Genomic DNA, 17,924 nt, shown 5'->3' with positions numbered 1-17,924 from the left:
TTTTTGCTCCGAATGCCTTCAGGGCAGGTTTGGCTGGCTTGAGTTGTGGGGATCGAACTACAGCAACCTGAACCTGACTGCTTTGTTGAAGCAGCCACTCAAAGAACTGAGCTAAGGGGCAGGCCTCTACCATTGTACAGATATAGTATACATAAAGAACCTTCAAAGTAGAGATGCTAATTAAAAAAAACACATTAAAATAATGAGAAAGTGTGAAGTTTGGGGTCTATATTACCTTTTGTTTTTAATACAATTCATTGTAACTATATAATTTAGGTTTTGTGGGGGTTTCTTGGGTTTTTTTTTTAAGTTCTACAGGGTGTTCAGGGTCTCGCTACTAGATCAGATTCGTAGTGACCCACCTATTTACAGCCTCCCAAGAGCTGGGATTACAGGCGCACACCACCACGCAGTCTCAATTGCCGTTTCGGCAAGCCCCAGGTAAGGGGCCAGCATGGCAGGCCTGGGGATCGAACCCCTGGTCCCTGTGCCTGCTTGCAGGTGCTTTAATCTGCTGAGCTATTTGGCCAGCCCTTAATTTAGTTTTAATAACGATTATATTTAACGGACTTGCAAACTTCTGGAAAATTTAACAAATGGCCCTCCTAAGCTAGTGCACATCCCCCCAACTTGCTACCATTTTGTTTCAATTTTCCACAATGCCAGCCTGGACCTTGGGTCCCCTAAGTATTTGAAAGGGAAGGGAAATCTAGTACACCAAGTGTTGCCAGCAAGTGTGGGCAAAGGCTAGAAAAGAATCCCCTTCTATGCCTCACCCCAAGGGCTAGCCCTGTCCTGCTCCAGGGACAAGCATGGAGAGACCACTCGAGGCCAGGCTTCTGACACAGACCACACTCAGTTTCTGGGAGGGTCACAGCGGTCTGCTCTGAAGAAAAACATTTTCATATTTCAAGTGTTTATCTCTTCAGTGTCTGAGTGCTCAGAGAGATTCGTACCCAAGCTGGCAGAGGCCTAGGGCATGGGAGAGAACACTTACCTCGTCCCAGCCTGATCACCTCCCCCTCTCACTCACTGCAATAATGTTTAATTAATATAATGAGCCTCTTGCACATTGCAAAAAAAAAAAAAAATACTTATTTTTATAACTCAGCCTGGATTTTTCATTTCATTTCCTCCCCTTTGAGACTGCATCCAATTAATTGGTGCTTTTTCCCAGGCCCCATCTTTTATCCGAATGCAAGGAAGACTGGGGTATCTGTGTGTATTGTACATGAGGTCTGGAGGGTGCATGAGTCTTAGTTTCTTTGTCTTCCCTCACACTCTTCTAAGCAGATTATTGCCAAAGGTGTCTGACACCAGCTCTGCCCAGGATCCCAGGCCACCAGATAGCAAGTGAGCTGCATCACTGGATGGGCTTACAGTGCCTCCCTCTGACCCTGGCCTCTGCCGCCCACATCAGCTCCCCGCTCCACAGCCTTTGGTTACTGGGTGGGAATTCCAGCATCTGTCCTGCTGTGGCTGATCCTTTCAGCCCGCAGTTGGGGAGGGCCTTTCCCAGTGAGCTCACAACGCAGGCAGAATTCCAACCTTCAGCTCAATGGAGGGGGAAACCAAAAATTAGAGCCGTACGGAACTGCTATATCTTAATGTTGTCCTCCCTTAAAAAGAGAAGGAAAATAATTATTTTCCTCTTGCAGGGGAATCTCTAAAGTTTGGGATAGTAGCACTTGTAACGTTCTTCCAGGAAACAAAATCATAATATTGTTTTCTGGCCTTCCCTCTGTCCTCTGATGATTTTAAAACCCATTTTCTGTATTTTCCATTTTCCTTCTACTTAAAAAAAATACTGGAGGCAGAAGCTACAATGCCCTTTCTGTTTGGGGTGGTTCTTTCTTCAGAAAAAAAAAAAAAAAAAAGAAGAAGAAGAAGAAGGCCCTGAGGGGCAGTTAGGAAAGAGGAAGCAGTTATACTTGGCTAGGGCAGGGTGGCCACTAGAGGGTTCAGAGCGGCTCTTGAGGCAGAGGCCACCTGAAAGCCACCATGTCACCCACACTGTCACTCCACAAGGAGACCTTTGTCCTGCTGAAGAAAGGAAAACCATGAGTTTTACCCCCTTACTCAACAGGTAAACAGAAAGAGTGAAATGTCAGAAAGGAGCCTCCCACAAGGACTCATGCACTGCAAATGGCAAAGGAGGGCAGCGGGATGAGGGAGCCCCAGGAAGTATCAGACACAGGCTGCTTGCTAAGAAAGGCCTGGAAACTACTGGCATTCCTTAGATATTTTCTGCTGTAGTTGTTTTCGCTCTTTTTTTTTTTTTACCCCCCTCCTTTTTCTTCTCCTTTTAAGCCAGTAATTAGTTCTGTTTTTTTGGCTAGTGGTATTGGTTGCTCCAGGCTGACAAGACACCCACTGGTTTTGTTCCACTGGTTTTGTTTTTCAAGATAGTCTTTCAAGCCACTCAGAATTTCTTTTTTTAGCTCTTTGCTTGTGATTGAACTGCCTGGAGTGGGTTCATCCCAACCCCTGGGGACTCTGTTCCCAATTCAGTGACCCCTAGTGGCAGAGGAACCTGCCCCTCTTCTCTAAGAAGCCTCTTGGCCTTTTCTCTGTAGCTACGACGATGGTGTCACTCTTGGAAGAGTTTGTAGATTTTCTACATACATTCTCGAGTGCTTTGATCAGAAACAGAGTTTGGGGGATGAGCAGATCCATATCTTCAGGGAAAAAGGTAAAAACTGCTTGAGATGATCAAGTGGGACCAGGTAGCTATAGCTGCAGCATTGAGTAAAGGAGCCATAAGCCACACATGGCTACTGAAATTGAAGTTAATTAAAACTAATAAAGCTGAGGCTTCAGCTCTGCTGCGGTGTTAGCTGCATACCAGGGGCGCAGTAGTCACACCTCATTGGCTGGGGTGCATGTAGAACAGTGTCAGATTGCACACACTGCCCTAGGGCCTTTGAACATTAGCAGGACAACAATCAGGAGGCTGTTGCCAATATTCTTCTTCCCCAGTTTTGTGTAAACCAAGAAGCAAGCAGTTGGGGGACGGGGAATCCCTTGCTGAAAGTCTTCAGTTCTTGTATGGGAGTGGGGATGCTCACTGACCAGACATAAAGAAATCAAGTACTATAGCATCAGATGGTGCAGGAACTATTTTTTGTCAATCAAAAAGAGCACCCTAGTGCTGGAGAAGGAGCTCAGTAGTACAGTGCTTTCCTAGCACTTCTGAGACCTTGGGTCTTGCTTCCAATACTAAATAACAGGCATACTAAGCAAATACTAAGTAATGCTAATAAAAATAATAGCTACTATTGTTGTCATTCTTATTATTGTCAGAAATGAGACAAGAACAGAAATGAAAGGTCTCATACCAGCTCAACTTCACAGTCCTCAAATGTGTGGTGCTCCTTAGGAAACCTTACCTGCGATGGTGACCTTGAGAAGGGCGACCACAGTGTCACCTCATTTCCATAACCTCATCATGGCAGTGATGTACAGAAAGCAGGCAGCACCTTCTCAGACTCATACAGCAGCACAGAGCTCTGCCTGGGTTGTATGAGTAAGAGAGGGCAGACTTTTACTCTGGGTTCAAAATCAAGATCCAGCAGGAATAAGTCGGGATTCTTTTTTCCTGTACTTAGGACAGGGTCTACAGGGTCACACTATGTAGATTGGACTCGTAGTGATTCTCCTATTTATAGCCTCCCAACCACTGGGAATATAGGTGTGCACCATCACTCCCAGTGTCAATTGCTGTTTCGGTGCTCCCCACAGGAGGGGCCAGCACGGCACACCAGGAATGAAACCCGGCCTCTGCGTTCTGCCTAAGCAGGCACTTTAGTCTGCTGAGCTGTCTGGCTGACCCTTAAGTCAAGGTTCTTAATGTTCAGATTTTATCGCTGGTGATCATCCCTTCAAATGTGAACGAGTGTGCATGTTAGCTCCTTGCTGAGGCTGGTATGGTGTGGCCTGTGCTGCTGAGTAAACTCCATTAGAGTGGAAAAGCAGAGCTGTGATTCATTATGGACATGCACAGGAGAAGACCAAGTGAGGTGTGGGTGGGTAAGGTGGGTGGATAGCTGTGGAGAAATCAAAGGATTGATGAATGAATTGACGTCTATGGGCTTGGTTTTTGATGGTGTGCTAGCAGTGACTCAGAGTTAGAAAGCAATTCTCTTGAGTTCATCAAAAGACCAGGTGGGACTGACGGCAGCAGGCCGTGTAGACATGGGCTTGGCATTGATTGAATTGCCTTCAGGAGGAGGTTGCTGTGGTTTGGCTGGGGCACAGCTACTGTGGATGTAAGCAGAGGAACGATTCGCACCTTGGTTCCTGACAGATGAGGACTAGAAGCAGTTTGGCTTGTCCTTTTAAAAAGCTGATTTTCAAAGGATAGTTTCAACTACAACATGAAACAATAGAGGCCCTCCTTTCAGGAAGGTAGGAAAACATGTCTATTGGAGCTGGCCGGCATGTGGTGCTGGGGGATTGAACCGCGGTCCCCATGCCCTGCCAAGCCTGCTCTAAGCATGTGCTCGAGACCACTGAGCCATCTCACTAGCCCTGTTGGAGTCTATTTAAAGGGAGGGACAGACGGACAACAGTAGAGAGGAGCTATCACCCCTTTTTCTAAATTTTTCTAAAGAATGAATTTATTTATTTATTTGGTACAAGGTCTTGCTATGCAACTCAAACTCATAGTGATCTTCTTGTCTCGGCCTCCCCAATGCTGGGATTGCAGGCATGCCCCATCACACCCGGCTTCAGTGGCTGGCACAGCATGTAGTACTGGGGATTGAATCCATTCTCTTAAGCTTGCCAGGCAGGCTCTTAGACCGCCAAGCTATATCCCCAGCCCTGTCACTCCTTTTTTTGAAAGCCATGAGTGGCTGAGTTCCCCAGCTTTGTATGGGTTAAGAGTGAAGGGGCGGAATGACAGCAAGACTGTACCAATGGCAGAAATTTCCGTGAAGGTTGACATAGAAAAACAAAAACAGTTCTAAAAAAAAAAAAAAAAAATTCTAGGTAGACTTTCTGCGAAGACAAGGCCTAAAACCTTCCGTGTCTACAGAATGTTCTGTTGTAAATTTTGAAAACATCCTGCTGAGTTCTTCCCAAGTCGCTATTTCCCTTCACTGGTTGTTAATTTGAGGACCTTAGCAGAGATAGACTGACCTTGGGAGGCCGGCGGAGGGGCTGACTCATGTTTTAAGTATGACCTGTATTGAGAGGCTACACCTCCTGCAGCACTAAATACTCTTTCAGATGGCTGTTCTAGTAGGAGGGCAAGATGCTAGCCAGGAGATGTGCACGCTGGACAGATGGTGTCTCTGGCTTTGTGATAGCCAGGAGAATCAAGCTGGTGATTTATTCCAGGGTTTGGGAAGGTGGAGACACAACCGAATCTGTTGCTGTTGGGCCAGCCTCAGTCACGTGTTCATGTTACTCGGAAGCAGCCGGAGCCAGATGGGGCCATAAGTTGCCAGGTGAAATATCAAGAGGCTCTTCCTAGAGACTGCAGCAGGTTGACACGCCTGAGCAACCCTGTCCCCTGCACTTCCTCCCCGCCCTTTTGAACCCCTGTTGTTCTTGTTCAGTCCCATGTGATTGTTTTCCCTGTATCTTTGGCAACAACAGATGTTTCGAGTCAAGGACTCAGCAAAGGCCTGCCAAATATGTCAAGTCCAGGAGGAGAGGGATTGTGGCTCTGGGACAGTTTTTCTTCATTCTCGTTCAGCAGCCGAACAAACTTCCTCTCCATTGTCTTTTTTTTGGAAGTTATCTGTGATCGGCATCTCAGCCACCTAAGAACTTGAAGGCAGCTTCCAGCAGGTCAGGTGTCATTCAGACAATCTCAGGACAATGGAAGGGACTTTTCCTTAAGGTCCAGGTAAAATCTATAGAGTAACTCCTCCCCTATCGAGCCTGGCCTTTACACCATCGTAGTAGGCTATAAAGGAATTTTTCAGAGGACAGTCTTCATTTATAGCTCCTGTCCCATCTCAGCATCCATGTATGGGCACCTGACTCAGCAGACTAAAGCATTTATCTTGAAAGAAGGGTCAGTAGCGATCCCCCTATAACCAGAACCCCAGGGAGGAGCTATTTTTAAAGGGGAAAGGGTTGTATTTCCTGAGGAAACAAAAGCTAAAAGGTCTTAATTCTTCATAAGTGAAAATGATAGTTTCAAAGTCAAATGACAGAAACTGGCAGTGTTCCATCAGGAATAAATGCAGAAATGTATCTAAATAGCAGCAGGAAAACTTAAAACTGAATGTACGAAGCTCCTGACAGTGAGGGCAGCGACCTCAGCAGCACATTGCTGATGCGACCTGAGGAAGCTTTTCCTCTGGGTGGGGGGCACAAAAAGTGGAGGACAGTGTTCCCGGGTACACCTCAGCCTCTTTCTCAGAGGCAGGTCTGGCATGTTCCAAGTGATCACCCGAGGTCACTTTGCCCCAGGGCTGTGTCACGTTCCATTTCATCTGTTGTAGTCAGGCACAGAGGCCTGTGGCAAGGTGTGTGATGGATAGCCTGAGGCTGGCTGTTTTGCGGGATGTTGCAGATCTGGTAGTCAGTCCTGCCTAGGAGAAGATCTGTGTGTATTTTTGAGTCTGGGACCATCCTTCCTAGGTTGTCAATGGCTTTTCTACCCTTTTAACTTTGCATAGGAGACAGTGTATACAATGATAGCAGTAACTTTTATTAAGCTCTTATTGTGTTCTTCTTACTGGGCAGAGCACCTTAGATGGCTCCTCTGCACAACTCTGCGCAAATACTATCATTTTGTCCATTTGATAGATGGAAATACAAGAGCTTTGAAAAGTAGGGACCCTCGGGCCAAGATTACAGCCCAGAGAAGAAACCATACCCTGGTGAGTTTACTCAGTCTCATTAGGGCTCAAACCCAACTTTCCTCACTCAGTAGCAGTGATGACAAAATTTTGAGAGCTTTCAGTGACAACAAATAGTTGGCTGCAGCATGCGTGCTGTGGCTCACCACCGCTGCTGTACGGTGAGGGTCTTGCACACATTATTTCCACTTTCTGAGCTCAGACCTCTGAAAATAACACAGACTATGCATCGCCATAGGGCAGATTCCATAAGATGAAGTCTCCAGTGTGGTATTTGACATGTAGGAGATGTTCAGTTTGTTCATCCTCTTCCCCCTGCCTTTGCTGTCCCTTTCCCTGGGCTTTTCCTGGTTTGAATTATTCCTTCATGACGTCCCTGGTTCTAATCAGACCTCGCTCAGTGACAGGCAGGGACATTTTGCAGCTCAGCGTCCCTCTGACTGATGTCGACTGCTAATTCCTTAAATTTACATATCATCTTTCTTCCCTGGAGCTCATAGCACTTAACAGACAAGTGGGGCACAAATGATTTAACTAAGTGAAATCCAGAGGCCTGCTTGTCTGGAGGTTCTGCAGCCGGGTGGATTAGCTCAGATGGCAGCGCTGAATTACGATCCTTCAGCTGCTCGTGCTTCACACGCCACCAGCATTAACTCCCGGGTCTAGCAATGGCCTCTAAATCATGCACAGTGATTATCATCCCGCTGAGAGGGAAGGGGAAGAAAAGACATGAAAGAAGGAGGGGCTACTGAGGGTCCCCAGAAGAGGCTGGCCCCGAGACCTTTGGCAGTAATGGGCTGGGTCAATAGAAGCAGCCCGGGTAAGCTTGAGCCCGCCCCTTCCTCGCCACCCAGCACACATTTCACCCCATTCTACCCAGCACACTGCGCCTGCCCAGCGCTAAGAGTGCACATTCGCACAAGTGGCAGTATTTCTGCCAAGAGATTCCCAGGCAGCAAGTGGGTCTTCTTTGTGAAACTGTGAAGGAAGAAGGCTGACTAATAAGTCTCTGAAGTCTGGTTTCCTTTAAAGCCAAGGTGGAGTCCATTGCTGGGCTTGGAAATTATAGAGAGCACAGGAACATTTCAGGTGCTCTGCCGAGTGTCTCAGTTCATTGGGTCCCTCCACAGGTCACCCTGTTATTAACTCACCTCCCCTTTGGAAGGGGTTTTGGGCTCAGGAGAATGGAAGGAACTGTGAAGGGCTTGTGTGAATCCAAGAGATTGCTGGAGGCTAACTGATTATCCCTCTGTCCTTACAATATGTAGCTTCATAGCACAATTCATCTGTGTGTCATTCATTTGTTCATTCATTCGTTCATTAGTTCATGTATGCGTGCAAGGGAATAACATTTCAGAGGGAAAGGAAAAAGCTGTGTTAAACTTTCTACACATAAAATCAGAACCCTACAGTCTTACTGTGGTGATAAGAAGGGCTTCCACCAGACAGTCAAGCTGTAGGGCCAGGAAGCATGGGTGGTTGCCTGCCAGAACCCAAAGAAAATGGCCATCTGTCCCTTAAAGGCAGGTAAAATCAGTACTACCATCATTAATTGCTCAAGTTGTGAAAAGAGGAAGAGGAGGAGGATTAATGTTGCTTGTGTCAGAATGGTTAGGAAAACAAGTGGTATGAGGGATGTGCTAGTGCAGCCCTGGGTGTAAGGAATCAAGAGAAGCAGGGGCAAGGCAGCAGCAAGCCCAGGGGAAGCTGTTTGTCTCCTGCCAGGTGGGGTTGGTTCAAGGTCTTGGCCAAGGCACCTGCAGGTAGCTGAAATAGAAGAGTTCACTCCAGAAAGATGGGAAACCCTCGGTCTAGGCGGGACCATTCCATAGACATGATGCTTTCATCTTTATGGGCCTCAATTTCTTCATCTCGAATAAAGATGAATAATCTAATTCATAGCTTGTAGTAGCTGAAATAAAGCATACTGGTGTGCTTTGTAACCTGTGAAGCATTATGCAAATATGAGTTGTAATTATTATCATTAAGGGTGGTAGCAAAAGATCTGATGGGGGAGTATAGATTTAGAAGATCACTGGGTGTTAGTTGTGTTATCAGTCTCCTCCCTCACAGACCCCCATCATTAAAATTCTCTCCTGGAAACTGCTGCCTCTTCATTGCCTGTGCTGCCTGGGCCTTGAAGAGGTCAGGTGTTGTGGGATGTGAAGACGGGCTTGGCAGAAGATGGGCTTGGCAGAGAAGGCGCAAGCTAGAATCCCACATAGCATCCTCCACAGGGCTCCTTTGACTCCTGAAGCAATAATCCCAGAGGGTCTAACAACAGGCAGGGCCTCAAGGGAGCCAGAAATGTGAGCAGAGTGCCTGGGAGTTGACAGGGAAGGAGCCCTTCCTGCGCCGCTGACAGAAGGTCTGTCTAATTTCTCACCTGGATCTTAGCAGGAATGATGACAACCCAGCAGTCAGCGTGGCACTGACTCAGGGCTCCAAAGTCCTAGCCTGCCCTTCCCTGACAACCCTAGAATATTCACAGTCCTTATGGAGTGAAAAAGCTCCGTGCACATCCCAGACTAACACAGCCTCACATTAACGTAACACTGAGGTGTCCAGTGGCCCGCATTCCACGCTGGGCATATGATGTGCCCCTCTGTTTCTGGGCTGAAGGCAGATGGTGAGAGTCCCTCCTCAGGTGCTCCTTGCTCTCTGCATGAATGGCCGGAGTTCTGCACATGCTGGAGTCAAAGGTACCAACCTTAGCACCTGTGTCTCCGAGGCATAGGTCTGCCAGTGGTAACAAGACCTCAACTGAAGTGGAGGAGTCTGATTATTTAAAACTAATCCACCAGAAGGGCCATTCTCCAAACATTCGGGCAGGTGAGGCCATAGTTTTGTAGACTATGTATGTTTTGTGCCAAACACATAGCCTTTGTTAATGCTAGTAATCTTATCTTTGTCATTGGACCTGTGTGTGTGTCTGGCTGCTTGACAGGGGCCGAGTTCAGGCCCCTGAGGGTGTAGAAAGGGTGGAGTGAAATATCCCCCAAATTACCCTGCTCAGCCAGCCCCTGTTCTGCTTGAAGTTGACACTGGCTCTTAAGCTGCAGTCACTGGAGTCCAGGGATCATCTAGCACCATTGGCAGAGACAGAAAGTTTTAATTGTCTTCCATTTGGACCGTGACCAGGCAAGATGACAAAGGCCTGAAGCACAAACCACCAGTCACCCTCCTGTGTAACAGCCACCTCAGCCCCTGTAAACTGTTCCTTGTAATCAGCTCATTAGACCGCACTGGCCCTGTGGGTATGCCCATGATGACTAAGACATGAGTCTGGCCTCCCAGAATGTAGGGAGAGAAGGCAAGCCCATACTCAACCAGTCAAGATATAAGACCGACGCAGAAACAAACAGGCGGGCACTTTGTGACTTAGAGAGACTTAGAAAGGGCTTCAGGGGGGATCGGCATTGGCATGAGCACCCTGAGGGAGTCCTAGAAAGAGCTAAGGCCTTGCAGAACAAGAACCTGCTGCAGGCCCAACTTTCCCCCACAGCTCTAAACAAGTGTCTTTCCCTGGCATTTACCAGGAATTCCTGTTTGGGTTTGTTTCCCCAGATGACAGGAATTTCTTGCGGATGCAGAGTGACAGCAGGCAAGCGGGCCAGTATGGGCGCATCATCAGTCCACCGGTGCACCTGCCTAGGAGCCCCGTGTGCCTAGAGTTCCAGTTCCAGGCCTCGGGTGGCCGCGGGGTGGAGCTGCAGGTGGTGCGGGAAGCCAGCCAGGAGAGTAAGCTCCTGTGGGTCATCCGCGAAGACCAGGACGGCCAGTGGAAGCATGGACGCATCATCCTGCCCAGCTACGACATGGAGTATCAGGTGGAGTGGTGGGGGGGAGTTGGTGGGGAGGTGCTAGGGAATCACTGTGAACCCCATTCCTGCATTTGAGAGGGCCGTGCCCATTCATCATTAGGGACTCAGTTAAGGCCTGCTGTTTTCATTGTGCTTCTCCTGTCGCCATGGCAACTAAATGACACTTATTTGTTATTCAGAATGTGCCTATCTCTACACCCAGACTTGGTTCTTTGTTCCTCCTATTGCCTTTTATATTGCTGAAATCTCCTCCAACAAATGTTTCTTCTCTCCATTTTATTTTAGATTGCTATCAGGTAGGCTGACAAAGGCACACAAAGCACAGGGAAATAAACACAAACAAACCCTCCACACACGAGGGAAGGGGCTGTGGAACCCCTGGAAGTACAGAAGATGGGAGTGGGTGTGCCAGGAGGGGCGCAGATGTGATTTGCAACCCTCCTCAGCCAGTGGACCCCAGAGCCATAACCACTGCAGGAATTGAGTTCTGTAATCTGTGCCCCACGGAGCAAGACACTGAAGCACGGATGGGCACATGCAGCTGTAGCCGTGAGTCAGGGAGGAGTAGATGCACCGTGGACGAGGTGACTGAGAAGCAGCCAGAGCATTAACCTGCTCCTCCCCAGGCGAGGAGCAGCAACAGATGGCTGCAAAGGCAGCCAACTGCTCCTCCGCCTGCCAGAGGATACGCACTGGTTTCCAGAGAGAACCAAGGAGGGAAAGGATGAAAAAGGCCTGGAGATTGCAGAGCACAAGGCTTCTGGGAACAGGCTTCAGCCTCCCTCTCTTGGGGTTGCCAGGCATCCTGAGACCCTCCCACCTCTGCCCGGGTTCCCACTCACTAACCTCATTCATGTTTTATAGTTACCTGTTTGCATTATCCCACCCACCAGACAGGGAGCTTCCCCAGGCAGAGGTCATCATTCATTTTGTTCCTGTCCTCGTGCCTGGCACATAGTAGGTGCTTGGTGAGCCACCAGAAAAGGGTAAATCATTTCCCTCCCAGTTGAAATAATAGCAACCTGAGGAACCCCATCCAAAGGAAGTCCAAACCTGTGGGCTGTGTTTCTCACGTTACCCTCACCTGCTCATGTCCTCTGAATTTTCATGCCTGGTCTGGGCATTTGAAAGATTTATGAGAAAAGAACCTCAGAGATAGCGAGAGAAATTTCAGCACACCTTCATTGTGCTCCCTGAGTACATTCTAGTTACTGGACAACAATGTCTGCCACCTTATTACATTTTCTTACACCTTCAAATATGCATTTGATTTGAACGAGCCTTTAAATTAAGATCTCAGTCGCTGTTGCCATGTGTTCAACAGATGTGTACCAGGTGCAGTAACAAGCACGTGCATATGCACACACATGCATTAAGCTGCAGTTACCAGAAAGTTGGAAGTCTGCATTTGGACCAAGAAGTTTAGTTGACCATGTCTCTTGTTCTTCTGGCTTCTAGATTGTGTTCGAGGGAGTGATAGGAAAAGGACATTCAGGAGAGATCGCCATTGATGATATCCGGATAAGCACCGATGTCCCCCTGGACAGCTGCATGGGTAGGTGGCTACTTATCTCTTTGTGGCTCTTTTAAATAAGACACAAGGGGCTGGGATGTACAGGAGCCATTTTCAAACACAGTTGTTACAGACTGCACAGGCAGCGAGGTGCAGACAGTCATAGCTCGGACTGACGTCAGGGTGGAAGGGTTGGGAGCTACTTCTATCCGTGTTCCTGGTCAGAAGTAGATGTGCACTAAGTATGTGGAGATTTCACAGTGCCAAGACCCCATCATCAAACTCCAGTTTTTAGCAAAGAAAATACTACAGAATGAAAGCAGCTGCCAGTCAGAATTACATGCTGGAAAGGTTTGATGGATTTAATGGAAGCCTTCAAAAATAGTCCACTGTTATGTAAGAGTAATAACACAATTACCCAAGGCATTCTTTTACATGAATGAATTTCAGAGGACATTATGACATGAAGTAAGATGGCACATTTTGCTTTAAATCTCCTACCTCTTATGCCCAAGACCCTGGAGTCACAGGAGGATACACCCCATATGCCAGGTGATCGATGCAGGAGCACACCACAGCTGCCACCTTGGTCACAGTGCTGAACAGCAACGGGGCCACATACTGTTGCAGGGTCATCCCAAGAGCACCCAGACCATTTTTGCCCAGAGGGACAGACATTCCCAAGTAAGAAAGAACTCCTGAGAAGGACAGGAACCTGCTTTCAGTCAGCGCAGGATCTGTAACAAGTCCCCAAGGCCCACAAGTCCCTGTTGTGTGTGTGCCTAATGATGTCAGAAACAACTGAGATCACCCCAGTGCTCTTGGGCAACGCTCAGGACCTGGGCATCTAAAAGTAAGCCTGGCTCTGAGAAAGTAATCAGTGGTAAGTGACTGATTACAATGCTTCAGGGACCCATTACTCTATGAAGGACTTTTTGTTCCAAAGCAATTTTGAGAATCCTCTCCACCCACCTGAACGCCACAATGATGATGTGTTGGACACAATCCCAACACGTGGCAGATACACGGGGGCACTTTCCATGGTCACATCGTCAAATACGTAGCCTAACAGAAATCATTATGTTCATCCAATTATCTTTCCTTCGTCTAACTCAGATTTTCTTGTTTTCTTTCTCCAGAACCCATGTCAGCTTTTGCAGGTGAGAATTTTAAAGGTAAAAAAAAAAAATTTTTTTTGCATGTCTTTTCCTTCCCCGTGTGATATGAATTTAGTGATGATGGTGGTGGTGGTGGTGGTGGTGGTAGTGGTGAAGGAGGACAAGGGAGTAAACTTCCAAATTTGGCTCTGAGAAAGAACCAGGGGTGACTGATTACAATGCTCCACAAGAAAATAGATGCCTCACCTTCCCACCACTAGATGGCACCAACAATACCTGGAGATTGGGGGATTGAGATCCTGGCTGTCTCTTGTTTAATTAAAGTTTAGAAACCTTTAATAGAGACAAATAGGTTACAGATAAACCTTTCAGCCTTGCATTGTCCAACGGGGAGCAATGAGGCTGAAAATTCAGGAGTACTGAGAAAGGAGAGACCAGGAAGACTGGAAAAAAAAAAATCTGTAGTAAATTAAAAGTGAAATGAGGTGTTGAGGATTTATTTTGGCCTGAAGATGGGTTTTTTGCAGCTCCCGGGTACCAAGGCAGCGGTTTCAATCAACCCGAGAGAGCTGCAGAGCCTAGCAGCTTGTGAGGGAGGAATGCTAGGAGCAGACACCAGAGCTACAGCCACGAGGAAGAGTTGGCCGAGTTAGAAGCCGGAAGCTGGCAAAGGGCTAAGGGGGCGCGTTCAGTGACAGTCGGAGCACTTTAAATACAGGGCTGAAACACAGAAAAGAATAATTTCCCCTTAAAATGTAAACAGCAGAGCAAGAAAGACTAATTTGGGGCGTGTGCCTTGTCAGCAGGGCAAAGGCTTTCTCTGGGTGATGGCTGTGTTTGTGCTTTTCTAATGTGGTGGGCTTCTACATTCTGTCCTCGTAATCCAGCTGGTTGACGCCCAAGTTTCTATCCAGGTTGCTGATGCTAAACACTTAGGAGCTGCTCTAAATGCTTCTCCACAGTTTGCCAGAGTGCAAAACACACACGGAGACGTCACCACCTGAGGACAGGCGGTCTTCAAGGCCTGTTTGGCACGAGCAATCTGAGGGCTGGGATAACCTGTTGGGAGTGGCTGGGCAAACGCTCTAGGGACAGCATCTCCACGGTCAGCACGGCCATTTCTGTGTCTCCCACCTTAACTCAGTGTCTGCACTCTCGCTAACTCGACCCACTCATGCCTGGAAAGAGGTGAATTCCTGGTTGCCAGGATGTTCTGTCTGACTCCAAATCTTTGTTCTGATTTGTCACTCATCACTCGAAACTCTAAGACAAGCAGTGAGGGAGAAAATAACAGCAGAGAGCAAAATAACAGACTCATACAGGATGAATTTTTATTTCTCCCTTGCTATTCCTGTTCTCCCCAAACTCCATGCCACTCCCCACTGCACATATTACAATGTCAAGATTACTCCTGTCCATATATCAGTGCTCTCTGGGTATAGGATTTCTGTGATTGCAAATCCAAAGTATTAGAAGGAAAGCTAAAACTCAAACTGAATAACTTGGATTACAGATTATTTAAGTTCTAAGCCCCAGGTCCCAAGGTCATGCTTATGCTGGGGAAGCAAAACCTGCTTGTATTGTTTCCTCTAACTCCCAGAAAGGCTGGTTCAAGATGTACTGGCAATTGCCACAGAGATGCTGCTCTGTGTATGCTTCGCGTCATGACTGACAAGTGTGATGGCTGAGGGCTTTGCCTCCGTGAGAGAATGAAGAAGCCAGGCCTACGTGCTTTCCTTGAAGCCAAGTGTGTCCTGGGGCTGTACGGTCCAGTCATGTTCACTTGTGAAAAATACCTAAATCTCATGTGAATGGTATTGCTCATTGGCCAAAATAAACACAGGGCTTAGTGGCTTGAAGGTAAGAGTTTCCAGGGCACTCTGGATGGGGACTGGGGGCTCTGCAGAGGCAGGGCTCAAGTTGTGTGGGGTGGCCCATGGCTATTGTGAAGCTGGCAAGCACATTTGCAAGGAGGCAACTGAGTCATGAGAGTAGAGACACAGCCAGGAACCAGGTCAGGAGCAGAATCGGAATTGCAAAGGGACAGTCTTGGTCACACTGGCACGTTGTATGTAGAGCTTTGGGTCAAGAGCAGAATCGGAATTGCAAAGGGACAGTCTTGGTCACACTGGCACATTGTATGTGGAGCTTCAGGTTGGGAGCCAGATAGACCCAGGGCCAAGGGCTCGTGTCTTTTGGGCCTATGACCTCGGTGTGATTCTCTGTATATTCTGTCAAGCAAAATTGTCAGTTTGGGAGAGGAAAGGGGAGAGAGAGAGAGAGAGAGAGAGAGAGAGAGAGAGAGAGAGAGAGAGATTTTGTGTGTGTGTGTTTGATTTAACCAGGCCTGGGCAAAAGAGCAGGGCCCGCTCACCCTTGGTCAGGGCATAAAATTAGTTTTTCATTCACAAAGGGAAAACAGAAATCGGATTGGAGGAGTCAAGATATGGAAAGCTGATGTTGAAAAGCTGATGTTGAAAAGACATTAACAATAGGCATTTACATTGTTACTGTTTTTTTGAGTTGCAGTTGTTTTTCTTTCCCATTATAAATTAACATTTCTGCAGAAGTAATCTCATTCATTAGGAGAGATCATTGTGTACTCAGTAAATCTTTAGAAAAATGCAATAGAAGTGGCCTTTGGACCTGGACTTATTAGGTGCTCTTGATCTTTTGTATTTTGAAGTATCTTTTATTTTCTGGCTGTTACTGATTTCTTGCCATATCACATTGCATTTTTTTCTAATCACCTTGTGTTTTATGCTTTCTGCATACACATAGATTGTGTGTGAGGCCGCAAGGTAGCACCAAGGAGGGGCGTTGGAGGGGAAGGCTTGGTGCAGAAGGGCTACGGAGAAGAAAGTGAAGCAGCTGTGTTGTCATGCAATTTTTTAAAAGACCTTTTTGTTGTTATGAGTCACATCTTAAACAATATAACCTGGGTGTGCTTTTTTTATTTTCTTTTTGCTTTCTTTTTTATAAGGGGTGACTGTAAACACCATACCAGCATGTATCTTTTTCTGGGATTTGAGCTTTAACAAATGAAAAACTGCATAAAAGGAGAGGGGGAGAAAAGACTGAAAAGTGGTGTAATTAAGGTGATGGATTATTTCCTCTTACCCAATACTTTCTTTCTCAATAAAAGAAAAAAGAATAATAAAGAAGCCAGTAAAAATACAGAAAGCCCATAATCAGAGTCGTTGCTGACCAGGTGATTATTTTTAGCAGCTCACAATGCAGACTGGAGTTTTTGTTTGCATCGGAGGCAGCAGATGTTGCAGGCAGCAGGAGCAGAGAGATGGGCCTACTGCTCCCTGGTAGGCAGCCTCGGAAACCCCAGTGAGGCTGCACTCCCATCAGTGGTGCTCAAAGGAACAGCCCCTAGATGGCTGTGGGCCTGGTATATGTCTGTGATCACACTCAGCAGCACTTTGGGATTTCATGGGGTGCCTTTCTGCTGTTCTCCTTAATTTTCAACTGAACAGAACCAAGAGACAGTAAGCACCAAAAGCATTTTGGGGTGATGCTACAGTTGGCTAGCGATCTGCGCCTCAAGCTTTGGGCTCTGTTTGCTTGGTGCTCCTGGCCGATTCCTGCCATTTCCTACTCCTGTTTCTCTTCTCCTCCCAGCCCTCCCCCCTCCTTGCCTGCTTTCCAGAGGCTCTGCCCAGCAGGGCAGCGTGCCACATCCCAGGACTCAGGCCCACAACCTGGCCTCAGAGTGTCATCCTTCCTCCTAGGATTTCCTTCACCCAGAGGCTCTACTAGAAGCACTCATGAGACAAAGCACGAGTCAACTAGTGTTCACCCACTTAATCCTCTAATGAAAGGCAGAAAAGCATTCTTGAACCCTGCCTGGGCTCCAGATAGGCAGCGTGGTGTGTGAATCCTCGGCTCCTCCTCCCCTCCGCATTTCCAGCTGCCAGATTAATGCAAGGTGTTGCTGAGCAGGCAGGAGGGAGATCAGACGTGTGCGGCGCACAGCTGCCTGCTGCCCTCCTCGCCCAGGCGATGAGGGGGCTTTCTCCTGTGTGCATGCTGCTTTCCTGTCCCCTCCTTGCAAGTCCTAAGCAGATCTAAACAGTTCATCTAAATATTGCCCAGGTCAGTTTGAGTAAGGGCAGAAGAAAACTTCTTCCAAGAACACAAAAGAAAAGCATTAGTTGAAAAAAAGTTAAGAATTGTCTGAAACTTCGGCCAGCCAGAGACTCTGAATTTAAAGCATTTTAGGTAGACACAGGCTGGAGGACAGCTGGGGAGGCCCACACGGTTTCTGCTAGCCCACTGAAAGCTTCCAGTCACCCTCCTGCCGTGCCCTGCCCATAAAACAAGTAGGAACATCATTTCTCAGGGATGCTTTGACTTCAACATTCTTTTTCTAAACAAATTAAAGGTTGTGACACATTTTTCTACTATCTTCTATAAACTTTGCTAGGGGAGCCAAACTTTTTCTGTTGTTCATTTAACCTCACAAATTAAAGAAACCGTTCTCCTGAAATCTTCCATCACCAGCCCTTCATTTTCAGCAGGTACAAAAAGGAGTCTGCAGGGGCTGGTGAGATGGCTCAGTGGTCTAAAGCACTACTACTCAAGAACAAGCTCAGAACAAGCTCAGAACAAGCTCAGCAAAGCACAGGGACCGCGGTTC

General features: G+C 47.3%; 1 protein-coding gene across 5 annotated transcripts in view; it reads left to right on the top strand.

The window, feature by feature from the left end:
• Positions 1-17,924, top strand: part of Nrp2 (neuropilin 2) — a 113,306-nt gene that overhangs the window by 69,926 nt on the left and 25,456 nt on the right. For 3 of the 5 annotated variants that reach the window (XM_004626644.2, XM_023710142.1, XM_004626647.3), the window contains exons 13-15: positions 10,389-10,651; positions 12,104-12,200; positions 13,298-13,318. In XM_004626644.2, coding sequence (XP_004626701.1) covers positions 10,389-10,651; positions 12,104-12,200; positions 13,298-13,318 — 381 coding nt within the window. Of the gene's footprint in view, positions 1-10,388; positions 10,652-12,103; positions 12,201-13,297; positions 13,334-17,924 lie in introns of all 5 variants that reach the window. The other 2 variants (XM_004626643.2, XM_004626646.2) reach the window with 1 other exon arrangement.

This window comes from Octodon degus, unplaced genomic scaffold (assembly GCF_000260255.1).
Source record: "Octodon degus isolate 3935 unplaced genomic scaffold, OctDeg1.0 scaffold00016, whole genome shotgun sequence".
In the NCBI taxonomy this organism is placed as follows: Eukaryota; Metazoa; Chordata; class Mammalia; order Rodentia; family Octodontidae; genus Octodon; species Octodon degus.
Note: the sequence above shows the minus strand (reverse complement) of the source record. Positions and strands in the feature narration are given on the sequence as shown.